Below are 22933 nucleotides of genomic sequence, written 5' to 3'. Positions count from 1 at the left end.
GTAGTAAAAGAGTTTCCAGATGATCTTCCCGGAGTCCCTCCTAAGAGAGAAATAGACTTCGGTATAGATATTCTTCATTATTCTCGTCATATATCTATTCTACCATATAGGATGGCACCTGTAGAGTTGAAAGAGTTAAAGGAGCAGTTGAAAGATCTCTTAGAAAAAGGTTTTATTCGACCAAGTGTCTCACCTTGGGGCGCTCCAGTCTTATTTGTAAGGAAGAATGATGGGTCCCTTAGAATGTGTATAGACTACCGTTATTTGAACAACAGTACTTTCAAAAATAAGTATCATCTTCCGAGAATTGATGATCTTTCGGATCAACTTCAGAGTGCCACTTGTTTTACGAAAAGAGCCCTCAGATCAGGCCACCATTACTTAAGAGTAAGGGAATGTGATATTCCAAAGACAGCTTTCAGGACCCGTTATGGTCATTATGAGTTTATGGTCATGTCCTTTGGTTTGACCAATGAACCTGCAGTGTTCATGGACCTTATGAATAGAGTATTCAAGCCTTATTTAGATATGTTTGTTATCGTGTTCATTGATGACATTCTAATCTATTTCAGGAAAGAGGAAGATCATACTAGCCTTCTCATAGTTGTTCTCCAAACTCTAAAGGATAGAGAGTTGTATGTCAAGTTCTCTAAGTATAAGTTTTGGCTTGAGTCTGTGGCATTCTTAGGCCACATTGTTTCCAGTGATGGAATTAGAGTTGACACTCAGAAAATAGAGGCAGTGCAGAATTGGCCTAGACCCACATCTCCAACTGATATTAAGAGTTTCTTGGGGTTGGCTGGATATTATAGAAGGTTCGTAGAGGGGTTCTCATCTATTTCGTCCCCTTTGGCCAAGTTGACTCTTAAAATAGTGATGTTTCAATGGTCTGAAGCTTGTGAGAAAAGCTTTCAGGAATTGAAAAAGAGGTTAACTACTACCATTATTGACCTTACCAAAAGGTATGCAAGGCTTTGTTGTATATTGTGATGTGTCCTGAGTTGGACTGGGTTGTGTGTTAATGCAAAATTGTAAAGTTATAACTTATGCCTCCAGACAGCTGAAAGTTCACAAGAAGAATTATCCAACCCATGATCTAGAGTTGGCTGCCGTAGTATTTACTTTGAAAATATGGCGTCATTATCTTTATGGTGTTCATGTGGATGTGTTCACCAATCATAAGAGTCTTCAATATGTGTTTAGTCAGAAAGAGCTTAATTTTAGACAGAAGAGGTAGTTAGAGTTACTCAAAGATTATGACATGAGTATTCTTTATCACTCAGGTAAGGCTAATGTTGTTGTTGACGCGTTGAGTAGATTATCTATGGGTAGTACCGCCCATTTTGAGGAAGATAAGAAAGATTTTGTAAGAGATGTGCATAGACTTGCACGATTAGGAGTTTGATTAATGGATTCTACAGAAGGAGGAGTGGTGGTGATGAATGGGACTAAATCATCATTAGTGCCAGAAGTGAAAGAGAAGCAAGACAAAGATCCTATTTTGCTTGAATTGAAGGCAAATGTTCATAAGCAAAAAGTAATGGCTTTTGAAAAAAGAGGAGATGGTGTATTGAGGTATCAAGGTAGATTGTGTGTACCAAGGGTGGATGAACTCCAAGAGAGGATCATGGAGGAAGCTCATAGATCCATATATTCTATTCGTCTGGGTTCCACAAAGATGTATCGTGACTTGAGAGAAGTATATTGGTGGAATAGTATGAAGAAGGGCATTGCAGAGTTTGTTACTAAGTGTCTGAATTGCCAACAAATTAAAGTAGAGCACCAGAGGCCTGGTGGTATGGCACAGAATATAGAACTTACGGAATGGAAGTGGGAGATGATCAATATGGATTTCATTACACGTTTACCAAAGTCTAGCAGGCAACACGATTCTATTTGGGTGTTTGAGATGAATGTTAGATGTTACGCCCTTAGCCTACTAAGAGTAATCTCATTCGAACACAATGTTTCCAAGGGGAAGATATTATAACATCCCGCTTTAGAAAGAATTAGAAATAGAAGGAAACCGTTTTTGGAAATAATCAATTTTGGAAAGTTTGACAAATTAAGTTAAGTATGAGTTTTGGGTCAACTTAAAACAACCATAAATCCTAGCTCAGGATGATTTAGGTGTTCTACAAGATACCGTAGGAAATATCTTTGAATTATCTTTCCAATGTCGCTGAGTTTACGTGATTTCAAGTTCGTATAAGGGAGATATACCCTTTTGAAGTTGGGTGTCTAGATAAGGAAAGTCAAAACCGGATTTTTGAAGGGTATTATGGTCTTTTCGCTACCCAATTAATTATTTTCATTTTTGGCAATTAAGTTAGGGTCTAAACTGACTGGATTCAGTTTACGCTTTATCAAAACAAGTTAGGGTTGTGAGAGAAGAGAAAAAAAGAGGATAAGGAGAAAGGAACCGCCAAGTTCTTGAAGAATTGCTTATGGATTTCATCACGGGGTGATCCCTACGAGTTATATGAGATCACATAGCATTGGGTTAGTTCACCCACACACTAATCATAATTTATTTCAGCGAATTTAGATGTTTGAAGGTTTAGAAATTGAGTTCTTGATGGATTTGTTTGAAGTTTCTATTGGGGTCTTGATTTTGGGAGTTGTTGAGGAGTTCTTGATTTCGATTCATGAAATTAGGTGTCGTTCTAAGTAGATTCTTGCATATTTTTATTATGTAGTCGAATCTAAGTGTTTGGTGAAAGACCCAATTGTGTTTAGAGGATTTAGAGTTGAAAAACGACCAAGAAAAATAGTTAGAATTCTGGGAATGGGGATGGGGCGCTGCGCCAGCCAGTGCTCCCCACATTAGTGTTTGAAGTTAGGGCCCTGGGGCAAAGCGCCAGCCAGTGAGCCCCAACCCTTCTTCTGAAGTTTCAGCTCTGGCACCCCGCGCCACTCAGAGCACCAGGGACGCCAGGTCTTCTACTTTTTCCCACTTCTTTCCGTACTAGTTCCCTTGGAATGTACCTATATTTTCTAGTTCATTTCTACACTCTAAGGTACGTCTAAACAACATGAAATCATCCATAACATGATATCATGAGCCTTGAATCCATAATTCAATTCAAGGAAAGTTAAGAGTCAAGTCAAGAGAAGTTCATAGAGTCTTCCAAAAGTCTTTTACAAATGTTTTAACTTTGTTTTAATACTTGAGCTTTGAGTTGAGTAAAGATTAAAGATTGAAGTTCATTTCTTCAAAAAGAGTATATCAGGATTATGTATTCCCAAGAGTAATTTTTTTTCACATTTAAACAAGAAAGGAAACTGAGATTTTTAAAAGAGCCTTTGAGATATTTTCAATAAAGAGTAAATACTTTCACAATTAAGCAAGAGAGGAAACACTGATTTCCAAGAGAACCTTAGAGCTAAGTTTTGAGCAATTATCTCAAACCACATAAAGAAGTTATGTTGTTAAACATAAGATCTAGTATTATATTTTGGGAGTAGTAGTTAGCACCGATATGTGAGAGAGTTCAGACAACTCTCAGCCCCCACAAACCATGTAGCTTTCATGGGTAGAAAATGGTCATACTTTATAGATGATTCCTTAGTGCTTTTTAGCATAGACTAGTGGATCCACTTAGTAGTCAGGTTCGATACCCTCGGCAAGGTATAAGACGGCCCTGACAGCGTGAGGCAAAACGTTGTATCATCACAATAGCTCTTAAGTGATGGTTGTCAGTTAGAGAAACTTCAACATAAGTATTTTGTATTATTATATAAACAGAGTTACTTGTATTTTTATATACATCCATAGTTTATATTGTATCTTTGCATACACACAGAGTTACTATTGTATTTCTAAATACACAGAGTTACTATTGTATTTCTAAATACACAGAGTTGTCATCTATGTTTTATGGTATAGCAAACTACAAAAAGGAGTCATTCAAAGAAGAGGAATCAACACGGCAAGCAAACTTAGTACAAGACCGAAGGAGTAACAACAAAAGGTATGTTAATAAGTCTAATGGTTACAAGTCTTATAATCCCAATTTTAAGCAAAAGACAAGCACTTGTTTTACTTGTGGAAAACCAGGTCAGAATGTCGCACAGTGTAAGAGGAGAATAAAAAATGACAAAGAAAAATGTTATCCTCCCAAGGCTAATTTAGCTTAAGGAGATGAAATTAGTGCATCTGTCATTTCTCAAGAAAACATTGTAGCACATATAAAAGAATGTGTGGTAGACTCTGGGGCTACTCGGTACATTTGTGTAAATCGAGAAGCATTTGCCTCCTATACATCAATAGGGGATGACAGCGAAGTAGTCTACCTTGGAAACTCAAGAACTACTAAAGTCTTGGGTAAGGGTGAAACTTACTTCAGGAAAAACTTTAGCCCTTATGGATATGCTACATATTCCTACAATGCGTGCAAACTTGATTTCCGTAGCCTTGCTTAATAAAGCTAGAGTGAAAGTGTCATTTGAATCTGAAAAGATCATACTGACAAAAAATAATGTGTTTGTGGGAAAAGGCTATTGTAACCATGGACTTTTTGTACTTAATGTTTGTGATGTTGTGAAAGCATCTACTTCTGCTTACATGATCGAATCTATTTCCATATGGCATGCTAGATTAGGACATGTTAATTTCTCTTTTATAAAAAATATGCAATCACTTGGTTTGATATCTGACTTAGATTCAAATAATATTAATAAATGTGAAATATGTGTTGAAGCTAAAATTACTAAAAAGTCATGTTTTTCAGTAAGTAGAGAAAGTGAATTATTGTCTCTAATTCACACTGATTTAGGTGATTTAAAACAAACAATGACTAGAGGTGGTAAAAGATATTATGTAACTTTTATTGATGATTTTTCTAGATTTACTAAGTTATATTTACTTAGAAATAAAGATGATTCTTTTAATGCCTTTATTTCTTATAAAACTGAAGTTGAAAATCAACTTAGTAGAAAAATCAAAAGAATTAGATCTGATAGAGGTGGAGAATATTTATCCTTAAATGCCTTTTGTGAAAAAGAAGGAATTATTCATGAAGTAACTCCACCATACTCTCCCGAATCTAATGGAGTAGCTGAAAGGAAAAATAGAACATTAAAGGAAATGATGAACTCTATGTTAATAAGTTCTAATGCACCTAATAATTTGTGGGGTGAAACTTTATTATCTGCATGTCACTTACAAAATAGAATTCCTCATAAAAGAACTGGCAAAACACCTTATGAATTGTGGAAAGGTTATAAGCCTAATTTGAAATATTTAAAAGTGTGGGGGTGTCTTGCTAAAGTTCTCTTGACTGAACCTACGAAGAAGAAAATAGGTTCTAAAACAGCTGATTGCATGCTTATTGGATATACTGAACATAGTGTTGCATATAGATTTCTTGTTTTAAAGAGTGATGTGCTTGATTGCAATACTATTATTGAGACAAAGAATGCTGAATTCTTTGAACATATTTTTTCACTATGTGATAAAATTTCTCATGTACATGCTGAAAGAAATAGTGAGTCTATTTCTAATATTGAAGAACTAAGAAGGAGTAAAAGGCCTAGGAAAGAAGATTTTTCTTATGGAAATGATTTTCAAACTTTTCTTGTTGACAATGAACCATTAAATTATTCTGAAGCTATATCTTCTTCTGATGCTAAATTTTGGAAAGAGGCAATAAAAATTGAAATTGATTCAATTATGAAAAATAATACATGGATTTTAACTGATTTACCTCCTGGTGCAAAACCTATTGGTTGTAAATGAATTTTCAAAAGGAAACTTAATCCTGATGGATCTATAGATAAATATAAAGCTCGGTTAGTAGCAAAAGGTTTTTCTCAAAAAGAAAATATTGATTATTTTGATACATTTGCACCAGTGACTAGAATTTCTTCTATTCGGATTTTAATTGCCTTAGCATCAATTCATAAGCTTTTTATCCATCAAATGGATGTAAAAACAGTTTTTTTAAATGGTGATTTAGAAGAAGAAATTTATATGGTTCAACCTGAAGGATGTATTATTCCAGGACAAGAAAATAAAGTTTGTAAGTTAATCAAATCACTTTATGGCCTAAAACAAGCTCCTAAATAGTGGCATGAAAAATTAGATCAAGTCTTACTGAGAGACTATTATGTATTTGTTGAAGTGGATAAATGTGCTTATACCAAAATTGTAGACAATGATTATGTGAAAATATGTTTATATGTTGATGACAAGCTTATATTTGGTACAAGTTTAAATGTTGTTAATAGTACCAAATTATTTTTGTCTACTAATTTTGATATGAAAGATATGGGTGAAGTAAATATGATTTTGGGAGTTAAAGTAATAAGGAGTGAAGATGGTATAATGTTGTCACAAGAAAATTATGTGAAAAGACTTCTTAAATTATTTTGAATCTTTTGATGTGACATAACCACTTCTTATGATGCTAACTCTCAATTATGGTGACCCAGTTGCTCAGCCTAAATATGCTCAAATTATTGATAGCATATTTAATTTGATGAATTTTACTAGGCCTGATATTGCCTATGTTGTGTGTAGATTGGGTAGGTATACTCATAATCTTAATAATGAGCATTGGTTTGCATTGAATAGACTAATGAAATATTAGAGAGGAACCATGAATTATGATATCATGTGTAGTGGATTTCCTTCTACTTTAGAAGGGTATTGTGATGCAACCTGGATCTCTTATTCAGATGAAACAAAATTTGCTAATGGATATGTGTTCACCTTAAGTGGTGGTGCAATATCCTAAAAATCAGCTAAATAGGTGATCATTGCTAGATCGATTATGGAGTCAGAGTTTGTAGCTCTGGAGCTAGCTAGTTCTAAGGCTGAGTGGCTAAGAAATTTCTTAGCGAATATCCCTTTAATAAAGGATGAATTGTTGATCCCTTTAATGAAGGATGAATTACCAGATGATCCCTTTAATAAGGATAAATTGTCTCATGTGTTTATACACTGTGATTGTCAAGCCGCAATTGCTATTACGAAGAATAAGTCTTACAATTGTAAGAGTAGACACATGAAATTGAGACATGATGTCGTTAAACAGCTGTCGAGGGATGGAGTAATTTCCATTGATTATGTGAAGTCAGAATTGAATTCGGCCAATTCACTAACTAAACCCGTGGGAAGAAAGTTAATTCTTCAATCCTCGAAAGAGATGGGGTTAAGGCCAATATGATTGTCAATAGAGATGGTAACCCAACCTATGTGATTGGAGATCCCATGAAGCAGGTTCATATGGGTAATAACAAGTCAATATTGACTCTACGCACTAACTAAGAGTGCTTGAACTGCTACTAATTATGAGGTATGAGTTATTAACTCTTAATGAATTCATAGTCCTTATGGATGGTGTATTTAAAGTAGTATACACTTGATGAATTCACCTATATGAGAAGTGGAGTGAAGCCGCTCCTATGAGATTTTGGCCTAGTCTTTAGAGCTCTCATGAATACATGGCACGCGCATGGCTTATTGGCGCAAAACCGCATTGAACAACAAAATATGAGGATTAAAATGTGATTGGTAGAATCTCTGGCTTACAAAAGAATAATTGGTTCATAGAAATTTTATATTTCACCAATAATTATGTAAGTTAAATTTTATCGGTCTAAGTTGTTCATAGTCCGAAAAACACCAAACCATTAACATTTTGATCATACAAAATAAAGCAAGTCGAGTTCTTCTATTTCAAAATTATTTTAAAATATATGGGGGATTGTTGGATATTTTAAATAATTTAAGATACATTTTGTGTTGGATATTTTAAAATAATTTAAGACATATTTTGGACATTATTAATTTGTGACATAAGCACTTATGTCATTAAGTTGATGACTAATGTGCTTATGCCATCAACTTAATCTCCAAGTATTAATCTACTTTGTCCCCAAGTTTAAGTCCTTTGTCTCCAAGTAATGCTCCCTTTGCCACCAAGTTATATTGGGTAATATGTTTTCCTCCAATGCTATGCCCCTCTATATATAGTAGTTGATGGAGTTTTGAGGAGAGACAACCAAGTGAAGAGTAAGACTTAGCCAATTTCAAATATCCCTTTCCGACTTGCTTTATTTTGTAGCATTTATATTTTGTTGATTCTTGTGTCCTCTAATTATTTTAGAGAAGGCTTGTTTAATCCTGGAGTAATATTTCACACTGCTGAAATAGTTTCTTAGGACAGTGTCTAGCACGACTCAAGTATTATATAATATATATATATATATATATATATATATATACATACATATATATTACTTAAGAATATTATTGTAGTAGTATTTATCCTAATTCTTGTATTAATAATTTGATATTATAATTCCCATCTATTATATCATATTTTTCCAACATAAGCATCTCTATTTGTGGAGCTTGAAATCTTAATGCTTTAATACTTTCAACACGACTTTCCCAACGAGTTTGTGACAATGATTTAAGAGTTAGATTGGGTACAAAATCTTTTAAAAAATTTCAACGCTTGGTAGAAGAAGCAAATAATGTATATATACGTTGTATCACTTCAAAAAATGATACAACTTTCGTATAAGAATTAGCCATATCACAACGTACCAAATTTAAATTATGACAACTACAAGGTGTATAAAATGCTCTGGGATTTACATCGAGAAGTTTTTTTTTGCACTCCTTGATGTTTTCCCCTCATATTTGATTCATTATCATATCCCTGTCCTCTTAAATTATCAATATCAAGTCGAATATTTTTTTTTTATCTCATCTATAATAACTTCAAAAAGATCTTTTCCACTTGTATCATCCACTTTAAAAATTCTAAGAAATATTCGTTAATTTTAATTGGAGTAGTTGAAATATCCACACTCCGTAATATAAAAGTCATTTGTTCTCGATGGCTTGCATCAGGAGTGCAATCAAGTATGATTGAGAAATATTTTCTTTCTTTAATCTCTTTAATAATTTTATTCTTGACTTCACTCGCCAATAAGTTTATCAATTTATTTTGTATATTATGTCCAAGGTAATGATTATGAATTTCGTCATGCTTAATTCGCCGAATATGTTCTTGCATAACTGGATCAAATTCAACAATCATTTCAATTAGGCTTAAAAAATTATCATTACTTTCTTGATAGATCTTTTCTTTTGTTCCCCTAAATGCCAAATTATTTTTCCCAAGAGTTTTGATCACAACAATAATTCTTGACACCACATTTTTCCAGTGTACTCTATCTCTATTAATTTGTTCCTACACATCTTTATCAATTGTTATGTTTTTATGCAATCTCATTTCTAAATCAATCCACGAGCTCATATTAATAATATGCTCGTTCGTCACTTCATGAGCTTTAAGCTTAGCACTAAGATTTCTCCAATCATTACTATCTTCACTAGCTAGTTTATTGTTACAAACAAAAGAAGTTATGCTAAATAATTTACAACAAAAATAAAAAGCTTTATCCAAATCTTTAGAGTAAATTAACCATTTTCTTTCATGTTTTTCTCCGTTTGCCAATTTTTAAATATAGTGTGTTGTAGAAAAATGTCTTAGGTGTTTATCCTTTGGAAAATTTATATCAATCATTCTAATTGGTCCGTTTGCTACTAATAGATCTCTCAATTTTATATCTATATTATTCCATTGACTTGGGTCATATATATTTTTAGGGATGCAACTATTTAAATTACTTAGGAGTTCTTGATTATTGGAAATTATGTCACATTTTTCACCAACTTCTTCTAGATTTTCTTCTTGGATGTTATTATAATCTAACTCAATTTGATTAATGACTTGTTCATTTGAAGAACATCCTCCAATATTTTTTGATTCAAAATTTTTATTATTTGTTAAAAATCTATCAAGGGCTTATTTTTGGGATTAATTTAATTCTTCAAGTTTTCTCTGTTTCTCTCTTTTTGTAAATTCGGAATCATATTTTCTAGTTGACATATTTAAATTAAATAAATTGTAATAATAACTAAAACAAGAATATATATGCTTATGAACTAAGAAAATCAACAATAACAAATTTTAAAAAAAAACTATAAAATAAAGTTAGAATAATAAAATCTGGCTCATGTATTTGATAAGTTGATATAACAATATCGAAATAGTGGTGTGTTTCTTGACTCCTTCAATATAATGATTGCTTGTTGCACTTCTTGAAATCTGAAGAAGACATCCAAAAGTAAATTTTGTTCTTTTGTAACTTGTAAGCAACAGTAAATCAAAAGATTCTGCAGGAGAGAGTTCAATATTGAGAATAAAACAATAAAATAGAGAATAAAAAAGATGAGTATTAAGGTATAGAATAATATATGGTTAAAATCTTGGGAGATAAATAAGGAAGTGTAATTTCCCACTAAAGGAAATTATTTCCAAAAATTCTTCCATTCCGTAGACCCTAATTAAAAACTAACGGCACTTTACCTTTTTTTTTTATTCTTGCATGTTTATTATTCCCAAAAATTGTTCCATTCCCTAATTAAAAACTAACATTACTTTTACTTTTTTTTTAATTCTTGCACGTTTTTTTTAATATTTAAAAGTAAATATAATTGTTTTAAGTATATATACAAGTACTTTTTAAAAAAAAATGGGCCCCCAGAAATATGGGGACTCAAGCGATGACTTTAATGGCCTAGTAGTTAAGACAACCTTACCTCTGTGGTTGACCTCCTTGGCATGAATACAAATTTATTCTCGAAAATAGACACACTCCTTCTCATCCTCATCCCCATCACCCTCTCCCAAACTTTCATAGTGCGACTTAACAACTTAATGCCCTTGTAATTGTTGCAATTTTTTATATCACCCTTAATCTTATACAACAAAATCATTGTGCTCTACCTCCATTCCTCAGGCATCCTATCCATCCTAAAAATGGCATTGAACAAGCTATTCAACCACTCCAAACCTTCTTTATCCGTGTTCTTTCAAAACTCCACTAGAATCGTCCTAACGCTTTTCCCTTACTCATCTTATTAATAGCACACTTCACATCCTCAACCTTAATACACCTACAATACCCAAAATCTCGATGTCTTTCTGAGTGTTCCAACTCATCCATCACAATCTCTATGCCCCCCTCTTCGCTCAATAGTTTGTGGAAATGTACTTGTCATCGTTGTTTAATGTGGGTCTCCTCCACCAACACTTTACCTTCTTCATTTTTGATACACCTCACTTGATTCAAGTCTCAAGACTTCCTCTCTCTCGCCTTCGCAAGTCTGTACAACTTCTTATCTTCACCCTTGTCCTTAGTTCAATATATAATCTTCAAAAGCTGCCATCTTAAGTGCTGTAACTACTAACTTAGCCTCCGTCCTTAATGCCTAATAAATTTCTCTGTTTGCTCTCTTCTCATCCTCGATCGTGCTGGTGCGCTTACTTTGCATACACAACTTTCCTTGCTTTTACTTTGCCTTGAACTTCTTCATTCCACCAAGCCCTCCCACCCCCCCTCCCCCGCCACCCACCCACCCCCACCGTCCATTAAAATTGCCCTTCAACCGCCTTAACACCTCTCGAGCTGCTTCTCTAATACAACTAGTTGTCTTATCCCACATACTTTCTACATCTCCACTACTCCACCAAGTCCCCGTCGCCGTCAAATTCTCCCCAATCACATGAGATAGGGAGATGTCAAACCACCCCATTTAGTTTTAGGCCAACCATACAATTTTTTCTTCCTCCTACCTCGCTTACTCTCTAAGTCCATCACCAAAAGTTTGTGATGAATAGTAAGATTCTCACTCGGAATAATCTTGCAATCCTTACAAAGGCCTTCTATCGTCTTTCCTCAAAAGCAAGTAATTTATCTAGGTTTTAGCCATTGCGCTACGGAAGGTAATCAAGTGATCCTCCTTTAAAAGCATGAATCATGTATCACCAACTCAAAAACTCTAGCAAAATCCAAGAGCAATGATCCACCGCACTATTTCTAACCCCAAATTCATTGTTGCCTTGCACATAGTCAAAACCATTAGAGATAATTTATTTATTTATTTTAAAAAAGCCATTTTGAACCCATTAAGTAACAATAAAAGGATTTTTGGATCAAACTATTGTCAATAAAAGCATTTATATACTAAAAAAAAACTATCAAATGATGCATTTTTATTCATTCCACAGAGTTTAAAGGCATTTTGACCCCCCTTTTTTTTTTGTAAAAGAAATACTTAAAAGGGAAAAGGGCATGATATACCCCTCAACTTTGTCATTTGGAGCTGATATGCCCCTCGTTATGAAAGTGACTCATATATACCCTTACATTTATACAAACGACTCACATATATCCCTACCGTTACAAAATGAGCTCACATATACCCTTCATTTAACGGAAGTGAAAAAATTAGTTTTAAATTTATATTTTTGACTTTTAATTTTCTTAAAAATTATTTAGGGGTATATATGATTCTTCTAACAAAGTTCTAGGTATATTTTAATATTTTTCATACATAAATTATTTTTTGACTTCTTTTATTATAATTATTTTGAGTTTTTTATTCTTATTTTATTTTTTTCTTTCATTCCTTGGTGTAAAGAAAAAAAATTTAAAACTATTTTTTTGTGGCTATATTATAATTTAAAGCTTTTTTTTTTGTCTATATTGTAATTTAATTTTTATATTTGAAGAAAAAAATTTGATCACCTATAATAAATTTTACAAGAATATTAGTGAAACATAAATAAATTTGACCATCAAAATAATAAGTCTAAATTAGTCAATGAAACAAAAAAAAAAGTCAAAAAAATATATATGTTTAAGGAGGATTAAATATATTCATATGGGATTATATATATATTTTTTTAAAATAATAAAAAATTAAATTAAAATTAATTTTTTTCATTTCCGTGAAAAGGGTATATGTGAGCCATTTGTATATAAATAGGAATATATATGAGTCACTTTCATAACGAGAGCATATCAGCTCTAAATGACAAAGTTGAGTGGTATATCTGATCCTTTTCCCTACTTAAAAACATGGTGAGCGTGCAAGATACTATGTTATATGCGCGTGAGAATCTCGAGTAATGTCGCACATGGTCTGCTTCAATTTTTTTGGTCGAACAGAGGGAGGAACTTAGATGAGCTTCTGGACTTGAACTAAATTTAGCTTCATTACCTTCCGGCTTAACTTCCCCATTCTCCGGATCGCAGTAGGCACTCTCACTACACTCTCTCTATGTTCCATCGCCGGTACAAATTCGAGATCTGACAAGTATCAGTATCGAGGGCGACAATTGCTTCACTTGCACTGCCATTACGTAAATTTATATGTCTCGGCCGCCTAATCAAGAGTTTCAGGAATGGTGGAACAAGCAGCAGTCAGCCAATGGCAGTGAGGACCTCTTCCCTTCTTCTTCCGAAAACTCTCGCTTTTTGACTGTTGAGATCTCCAGCCCAACCGTTGCCGAGAAGGAACGTACTCGCAGTGCTCGCCAACTCTCCTGGATTTACCTTCTCAAGTTTCAACAAATTGCTAATTCAATCGCATTCCTCACAAGTGGCTTCATATCCGTTGTTCGCACCGCCAATCGACGAATCGTTACATCCAATTCGGCTCATCCTCGCTCGGATTCTAGACTCTATCGCGTAATTAAGGTGTTTTTGACTGTTTCAGTGATATTGTTAGTGTTTGAGCTTGTTGCTTACTTCAGAGGATGGCATTTCAGTCCTCCCACTGTGGAATCCGCGTCGGCGGAGGTGCTGGACTTAGCGGAGTACGTCTATGCCAACTGGCTAGACATTAGGGCCAACTATTTAGCGCCGCCGTTGCAGAGCTTGATCAGTATGTGTATTGTATTGTTCCTAATACAGTCGGTAGATCGAGTGGTGCTTGTACTCGGTTGCTTTTGGATCAAGTTCCGAGGCCTGAAACCTTTAGCTGAGATTGACTACTCTTCTGATGTAGAAAATCTGAATGCAGAGGATTATCCCATGGTGTTGCTACAGATACCAATGTGCAATGAGAGGGAGGTAAGACGATGTATGTTTTCCAGTTCTCACTGCCAAAAATCTATAATTTTAGTTCTAAACATGACATGTTAAGTGAATTTGCTTCCTTAGTTTATTCATTTCTGTAGAACTTCCCCTCTCAAAGCCAAGTGTCTAGGTAGTTATACTTGCTTTTTAAGAAATAGGATTGATGAAAATGCAGTCTTTACTAAGTTTGTAGTTTTTAGTGATGTTTCGAATGATGAGGTGCAATATTTACTAAGTTTGCAGTTTCTAGTGATGTTTTGCATGTAAAATCTTTCATGCATTTAAATTCCTATTTTTGTAGAAATGTTACTTGGTGACTATTAGTAATAATCATGATAGTATGAAACTTAGGATTAATTTTGAGATGATGATCTTACCAAGCCTGAGACTTTTTACACAGTATGTAGTTGGCTTAAATACAGGGTGAGCAGTTGATTGAACCATGTATTTTCTATCTTAACTTGAATGTAGATTTAAGAGCGTATCTTCACGGGCAAACAATTTCTAAGAATAAACTTGGGTCATCACCCACAATTGTCACTTCGCTGTGTACTTGACAGAAACTCCATACCTATTATCTGTTAAACTTTTGTAATGCTTTCATTGGTGATCCTAATTTTGTTGTGTATTTATGACAATCCACCTATTTCCCTGAATGGGTAAGTTGGTGTTTCTGTTAAGTCACTCCTTGACTAAGTATAATTTCTTTCATTGTGGTATTACTCAGGTATACCAACAATCGATTGCAGCAGTATGCGTCCAGGATTGGCCTAAGGACAGAATGCTCGTACAAATTTTAGATGACTCCGATGATTTGGGTGTTCAAGGACTCATCAAGGCTGAAGTACAAAAGTGGCAACAGAGGGGTGTGCACATCATATATCGTCACCGTCTTATACGCACAGGCTATAAGGCAGGGAATCTCAAATCTGCAATGAGTTGTGAATATGTAAAAAATTATGAATTTGTAGCAATCTTTGATGCAGATTTCCAACCAACACCAGATTTTCTGAAGAACACTGTTCCCTATTTCAAGGTGATTGCTTTTCCGAGACATATCTGGGTGGCTCATGTAGGCACTAGAATTTTCTCTGAATTGAAATCTTGGTACAATCTGCTTGTCTCTATTTGTTGGTGTTGCAATTGGAGTCTTAATGAAAAATGGGGTACGTCACTAACAGGGGGAACTATCGATTTCCGGAAATTTTGAAGAGGGAGTTATGTAAAAGCTTCAATGATAGGCAGGAAAGGAGTCTGTTCCAATCTTTATTTGCAAAAATTACTAGGCTATTTTTGTACAAAAGTTCTCTTGAGGGTTATTTAATTATCTGTTCTTGAGTCTCCTTTTAGGATCTACCTATTTGAGGGGTTTTCTGATTCATTTCCTTTTCTCTTTTCTGTTTACTAAGAACAATTGGTGCTGAAGTGTTATCTTATGTGCATGATGTATTTTCATGCTAGCTAGAATCTTTCCTTTTTGTAGATATAAAATTGGCACGGTATTAGCAGGCTTGTTTGGTATCATCAAATTATTTCTTTCTGGATAACGATGAATAATTTATCCTTTATTGAGTGCACAAGATTTCATGTTATCTTTATGCTGAGCTGAAAATCTGGGTTGTGTAAACATTATCTTCTACCTCTTGGGTGGTACTGTTATAGTGAGCATCCCGCCTCTTAATTGCAGTATTCTGCATTAATTGGCTGCCATGAACCACTTCGGTCGTTGTTCCAATCACGTCTATGACTTTTTTCTTGTTGCATTCTTGAAGGGACATGACGATGTCGCTCTTGTCCAAACAAGGTGGGCTTTTGTGAACAAGGACGAGAATTTGCTTACGCGGTTGCAGAACATAAATCTTGCGTTTCATTTTGAAGTAGAGCAACAAGTCAATGGATGGTTCATTAACTTCTTCGGCTTCAATGGCACTGCTGGTGTATGGAGAATCAAGGCCCTTGAAGAATGCGGAGGCTGGTTAGAGCGAACAACGGTTGAGGATATGGATATTGCTGTCCGTGCTCACCTTTGTGGATGGAAGTTTATCTATGTGAATGACGTTAAGGTTTGTAAGTTTCTAGATTGTTTATTAGTTTCTTTGTAAAATAACAGGTTTTTAAAAATTTGGTTCTCCTTTTGTAGTGCCTCTGTGAACTACCAGAATCTTATGAGACATATAAGAAGCAGCAACACCGGTGGCATTCTGGTCCAATGCAACTTTTTCGCCTGTGTTTTTCTGACATATTGCGTTCCAAGGTTTGTATGGGTATTTATCGTAAAAAATACTCTTGCACATTTTCGTCACGATATTTATGACTGACCTGAAGTTTAGTCAGCAAGTTACTCAGAGTCTAATATGGCCGGTAAATTAAAAGGGTAAATAAATGAGATTTGCAAGCTCAGGGTCACAACTCTTTTTCTAGAACACTTTATTCTGATCCACTACGAGTGAAGCTTCTCCTTTGGGAAAAGGAAGTAAACAGATTCTTGAAGATCAGTAATTTCTGGATAAACAACAGGGAGTTATGGCCAGCCCTGTCCTTAAATCTTTGTGCATTTTTGGATTTTGGAGAGTATACTAGACTTCAATAATAGCCTCTTATGGGAACGGTTTATTGAATTTCGATAGGTCATTGGTTCCCAAATGTTTACATATTGGAATTATTAGTGCATATATAAGTAATGTGAAACTGTGGATAAAGGATGGGTCTCTGTCTCTTAAGTAAGGGGAACCACTCAAATCGTGTGTGGAAAATATGTTTGTGAACATCCTAGTATCCTGTGGTGTTAAGCAGAGAGATTTGAGTCTCCCGAGAATTGTACAACTAGGTTTTGAAGCTGTTTCTACACTCCATAAATAATATAGTAATAGTTATTTATTTCCACTGAATGATTGAACAAGCATGTAGCAGCTAGCAGGCATACTGGAATTTGATGTGGGAATTTGGACAACTCCCAGCTTGTGTATCTTTGGATCTCTTAGGAGCTAAAGACATGCAGAAGCTTATATGGCAAGGCACATCAGAAATTTAAAAGTAAACTATCTCTTTGGAAGATTCGAACCCAAAGTACGATTAGCTCGTACAACGGATTAGCAATCCGCCGCTTTAATCCACTCAGCCATCTCGCCCAATTAAAAAAAAATCACTACATGAGATAGCACAAAAGATTAAGGAAAGAATCTTTCTCTCTCTTTTCTTCTTTGTAATAGATATGTACAACTTTTATCATCAATTTTCTCCATCTCTTTATCTAAGTAAATGAAGGATCAGAAGAGCCAAGAATATCAAGAACAATAAAGATGACCTCTTTTCTTTGTGTTGATTTCGTTCGAAAGGACCCTCTTTAAACAAAACCTATATTTGGAAGGAAGTGTGACCCCAATCAACAATGCTTTAGAGGATATTCCTACATGTCTTTTGTGAGTATTCCTTCATGTCTAATGTCACTATTTTCTATGCCGGAAACTATTGATCTAGATGAGAAGAAGTTTCATATGGGAAGGAAGTGCTCAGAATAGCAAATTAATCTTGTGAGATTGTCCAAAGTGATTGCTTTAAAAAATGAAGGAGTTTGAGATTAAGAATCTAAATTACATAATAGAAGCTTGTTGTGCAAATGGTTTCGAGATTTACTAAGTAGCAAGAGGTCCTTGGAGAAATGTAATCACAGCTTTGTACAGCCCATGGTGCAGACAGAAAGTAGCTTCTTCTCAGGGTGTTTGTTACCTTATTGAAGAATATCAGAATGCGATGGGATGGATTCCACAAATTAGTAAAATTGAAAGCAGGGAAGGGAAGGGAGATAAAATTGTGGCAGGATCGATGGCCATCCTGACTTATGCAACATCAGTGTGACAGTGCAGGACATCATATCACCGTGTGCTTAAGATATGGAAAATAGGAAATAAAGCTTAGAAGAAGCTTCCAGAGTTGGAAGATCAACAAAGTTGCAGAATTGTTCGGGAAGTGGGGGGAGTATTGGCATGTCTCAAGCATGTAAAACTTCAATTTTGGAAGACAAAGAAATAGAACTTCGTGAAATCTTGCCTTTTTTTCTTTTTGGGTAATCTGTTTCTTCCACATCAAGTCCATTTGCTGTGCAAATATGAGATTTTTTGGTTGAATGTTGCAGATAGTCAAAAATTTTGGAAATAACTTGGGTCTGAGTAGTTGCTGAATATGGTAGAACTTAAGTAGGAAACAGTAGTTGCTCTTGCAAATAAATAGGTCCTATCATTTTTCAAGTGTTGGTTTCCTGTGTTTGTACTTTGGTAGGGTAAGCTCTTCAAAAGCTTTTCTTTCTGAAACATTTTTCCTCTATGTGCTTGCTTTGGAGGCCAATAGCAAATAAGAGAGCGAGGACTTCGGGTGTGTATTCTCTTTGACATCTTCGCATTGGGCGTATAAACCACTTGAGCTGTAGGACCACATACTTTTCTTTTATTTCCTCAAATTCATTCTCCTCTGATCATCCTCTTCTTCCATATATTTTCGTACCCTAGTTTCCTCTTTTGGAGGACTCGTATGTCGTCAGTTATTTTTGGGAAAAACTTGAATAATGATGGTCGTTAATGTTACTCTACCCAAAGAGAGGTTATTGTATGTGTTGTTATACGTAAGGGAAGTAATTTTTATTACCTCCTTATTGTCTCATTACATGTAAACTTATGAGGCTTTCCTTCTAATCAAGGAATGTGTCATCTCAATTTTAATGTGTGAATCCTTAAGTGCTTAATGGATATACACTATTCTTTTTTTTCCTAGTTTAAAGATCATTAATATCTTTTCAAGTGATTCTTGTATATGCTTCTCATTTCAGGTTAGCTGGCTCAAGAAAGCCAACCTAATATTTCTATTTTTCCTCTTGCGGAAGCTCATCCTACCATTTTATTCATTCACTCTCTTTTGTATCATCCTCCCACTCACCATGTTCCTCCCAGAAGCCCAGTTACCAGCTTGGGTCGTCTGCTATGTGCCTGGACTTATGTCTGTCCTCAATATTCTTCCAGCTCCACAGTCATTCCCTTTTATTGTACCCTATCTTTTATTTGAAAACACAATGTCTGTGACCAAATTCAATGCCATGGTATCAGGGCTTTTCCAGTTAGGAAGTTCTTACGAGTGGATTGTTACGAAGAAGTCTGGACGATCATCAGAAGCTGATTTAGTTGCGATGGTGGAAAATGAATCTGAATCTTTGTTGAAGAAGAATACTATTTCAAGGTCATCATCAGAATCAGGCCTTGCTGAACTTAACAAATTAGAGATGACCAAGAAAATGGGAAAGAGGAAGAGAAATCGTTTATACAGGAAAGAGCTTGCCCTTGCATTTATATTATTAACAGCCTCTGTCAGAAGTTTGTTATCTGCTCAAGGGATTCACTTCTATTTCCTATTGTTTCAAGGGTTTACTTTCCTTGTTGTCGGTCTTGATTTGATTGGCGAACAGGTAAGTTGATCATAAGATTTTTACAAGATATTTGGCCACGAATTCAGTTGTGGCAAATCCTTTCAGAAGGTAGACCGTACTGCTTGTACATGTGATTGTGGTACCTGGCTCCCTATTCCTACATTTATGTGGTATTTTAGCGAAAGCTTCATAATACCACTATTTGGCAGTCATATGTTATTCAATTGATGCCAAGATGGAGACTAAAAGCAATACTGGTAGGATTTGTCATTTGCCTACCACTTAGTTTGATGTAATTAATTAAATGTTTGCCTGTAATAGTAGTGTAACCATGAAGTAGTCTGTTTTTATTTGGTCAAGTTTGTGATTCTTTTATTTTTGTCATTGACAAACTTTGTACAATATATATAGTTATAAAGTTTTGGGAGAAGGCACCAGTTACACCGTACATTCTGATGATCGTTTACAAGCTTGGTTCATACTGGTCCATTCTTATGAAATTTGGTCAATAAAGGACCTCTATTTGGTCACTAAAAGCATCTTTACGGAAAGCTAACTTGTATTTGGTTGCAGCCTGAGAAAAGGTAGCCCTGGAAATGGATGCACTTATAGAAAAATTGTTTCAACTCAAAGAAAAGGTATTGTTAAGATCTTCAGTTTTTCACCTATTTATTTTAGGAAAAAAATAATTAGAACTTCTAGAGCATCCACTAAAAGTACCACTCTTAAAGAGGAATTTTTGTAAATAGCTATAGTTTGGACCTTAATTATAACAGTTTGAAAGAAGAAAGAGACATCTGACATTTGCTGATACTTACCCAAATATGATACATGTTAGTATAGTGTTGAACTTTTTTAGTATTGTATCACTCAGACACACATCACTGATACACCTAACAAACCTAAAGCTTCGAATGTGATACATATATCAGTGTTTCAACTGTATGCACAATTATATGTTTAGCAAACCTAATACATATGTTTTGTGTACTGTATCAAAATTTTTAAGTACTATATTACTTGTACATGTATCATTATTTAGAAACCCAATTTAGTAAAAAGATTACGACAGAGATAAAAAAAATAATGGCTTAACATCAGCCAGAGAAGTTCCATTAACGAAACAAAACAAAACGAGGCTGCAGATAGCAAGAGATTGGAAGTGCAACAATAAGAGGAATTGAGTTTGGTTTTGAGTAAGTCTTAATTTCTGGACTAGGAAGTTTTCAACTTTTGAGAATTCTTCTTGGGGTTTTGAGTTTTGTTAGTTATGTAATTAGGGTGGAGACTGAAATTATACTTTATTCATTTAATAGTCAAACTTTTGTTTCACATATTACTCAATTCTAATTTTTAAATTTCGAGTTTTATTGGGGTTGCTGCAGTTTTTCTTCTTAATACTTCCTCCATTCCATATTAATTGAATTTTTGAGGTGTTTCACACCCTTTAAGAAAAAGTAGATTTAGACATAAATTGAACATAGTTTTCCATTTTTACCCTTATTAATTATTGTCAAATTTATGATTAAAATAACTAAATATTAATTAATCACTAATTCCATTACTAACTAATGAAGGGTAAAATTGGAAGAACACTCAAAAAGTAGTCTTGAAAACTAAAATGCCTCAAAAATTCAATTAATATGAAACGGAGGGAGTAGTAATTATCTTCTCCAATAATGCTTTTTGGGTGTCCAAAGTATAGGATTTTTATGAAAAATCTCGAAACAATTGCAATTCATTGGAAACGTTTCCCCATAACAAATACTCCCTCTGTCTCTAATTAACTGTCCATTTTTTAATCGACACACCTATTAAGAAAATAATTATTGATATAGTGAGTTTACCATTTTACTCTTATTAATTATGAAGTGGGTGGATTAAAAACTTAAGATTTTCAAGAAATTTTATCTTTTTCAAACTAATTAATTGAGGGTATAATAGATAAAAATATTTTGTCCTTTCTTCATTTGTCAAAATGGTCAAGCAATTAAGGACAACAAAAAAATGAAAATTGGACAAGTGATTAGGGACAGAGGAGTATAGCAAAAACATTGTCAATTAGAATGCATCAGTTGATAAAAATAAAAAATAAATAAGATGAGTTATTACGAGAAATATCTGATATGGAGTAGCATATGCATATAACCTTTAACTCAAAACATTATATTTGAAAAATCACCCGATAATTGAAATTTGTGCAATTAACAGGGTAGTAATACGTATTAAAATAATTAGGATGACCTATTTGTTTATCATAATGTAATTACTGTATACTAATTACAAGCTTTATTTACCAAAAAAGATGGTACAATTAAATTTATAAGAGGTCAAGGGCATGGCTTGTCGATTTAGATTGTTCATTAGGTTGATTAATTAGTAGTTTTTATATACAAGTATAAAGTAAATAAAATAAAGTATAGTAAAGAAAAGAGCTCGAAAATTTCGTAGATTGTAGAACTGCGCATATGAGAATGATCTTCGCGTCCCCACAGATAAAATCATAAAACAATAAAGTTTAGAATATCGTAATATGAGAATATAAAGTAAAGCTCAAGAAATAACGGAAAAAGTAATACTAGTATTATATCGGTGTGGAATCTGAATGAATTATAAGAGGGAGTATGGTAAACTATTAATATGTGCATGTGAAAAAGATGAGGCCTAAACCAAGAAGAGTGCTCCACTCGATCCCCTTAAGTATCATGACTGTTAGACGGTGAAGTCGTTGTTGGTTGGCTATTATTCCTAACTCGCTCTAACGATCGTACAAACTCGTTTGCGCACATAGCTTTCCTCCCCTTCCCTTCTGCCCTCTTGTCTTTTTATCTCCTGTCAGTAAAGTAGGATCCCGAATTCAATTCTTTTTGGGTAAGATCCTGACATTTGGTGATCCAATTTATGCCAAGATTTATCAAGCAATTTTTTACAAAAATCATTTGTAGAGTCATGTATTTCTTTTTCACAGTTAATAAACCCTCGGCCCAAATAATTTCTTGAATTAACTAGTTAATTATCGAAATGTGTGTGTTCCACAAAAAGTATAAGATCATCATCTTGTACATCGGTTTCTAACGGGAGATTGACCAAATTGCCAATCAAAACATTCACTATATTCTTTTGTTGCTTTCTGAAAACTCATTTGGGTGCCTAATCATCATCATGATTTTCTATAGCACATACAGAAAATAATTAAAACTAGCCGCGTATGAAAAAGTTATACAACAATTTATATTGAAAAATCTTGTGTGAGGTTTAACAAAGGAAAATAGTTCCGACCTACTATTAAAGTTAAAAAAAAACAGAAAGAAAGAAAGGACAAAAAAATGTCATATGTTAATGTTGAGATATGAGCTGATAATGAAGTAAGAAGAGTACAAGTTAAAGTTGTTAGGATTAATAAAGGGTAGATTAGTCTTTTTTCTAAAGTTAGTTATAACTACTTTCTGTTAGTAAGTTCTAGAAGTTAGTTACTCATTGTAAAATGAATGAGCTATAAATACTAGCCTTTCCCTGATGTATTACTTAGTCTGTTGAACTCAAAATATGAGAGATTCTCTCCTTCAATGT

At 34.2% G+C, this 22933-nt stretch overlaps 2 protein-coding genes across 8 annotated transcripts in view; one reads left to right on the top strand and one right to left on the bottom strand.

Annotated features, from left to right (window-relative positions):
- LOC125830655 (peptidyl-prolyl cis-trans isomerase FKBP15-1-like) overlaps nucleotides 1–22933 on the bottom strand; it is a 1183135-nt gene that overhangs the window by 1000925 nt on the left and 159277 nt on the right. The window lies entirely within an intron of this gene.
- LOC125830630 (probable xyloglucan glycosyltransferase 6) lies at nucleotides 13047–19813 on the top strand. Its single transcript, XM_049509804.1, has 5 exons — nucleotides 13047–13947; nucleotides 14681–14989; nucleotides 15726–16016; nucleotides 16094–16207; nucleotides 18773–19813. Exons 1-5 carry the CDS (start codon nucleotides 13246–13248, stop codon nucleotides 19409–19411), a joined length of 2055 nt encoding a protein of 684 aa, XP_049365761.1. The 5' UTR covers nucleotides 13047–13245; the 3' UTR covers nucleotides 19412–19813.

This window comes from Solanum verrucosum, unplaced genomic scaffold (assembly GCF_900185275.1).
Source record: "Solanum verrucosum unplaced genomic scaffold, falcon-dt-bn FXZP01000297.1, whole genome shotgun sequence".
NCBI lineage: Eukaryota > Viridiplantae > Streptophyta > Magnoliopsida > Solanales > Solanaceae > Solanum > Solanum verrucosum.
This window is presented reverse-complemented; position numbering and strand designations above follow the sequence as displayed.

What these genes read in the sequence shown, in the direction of transcription:
- LOC125830630 (XM_049509804.1), top strand. Translation starts at nt 13,246, where the DNA reads ATGTCTCGGCCGCCTAATCAAGAGTTTCAGGAATGGTGGAACAAGCAG. An exon ending in CAATGTGCAATGAGAGGGAG is followed by an intron (nt 13,948 to 14,680) that starts GTAAGACGATGT and finishes GGTATTACTCAG; the next exon opens with GTATACCAACAATCGATTGC. An exon ending in CTGACATATTGCGTTCCAAG is followed by an intron (nt 16,208 to 18,772) that starts GTTTGTATGGGT and finishes TTCTCATTTCAG; the next exon opens with GTTAGCTGGCTCAAGAAAGC.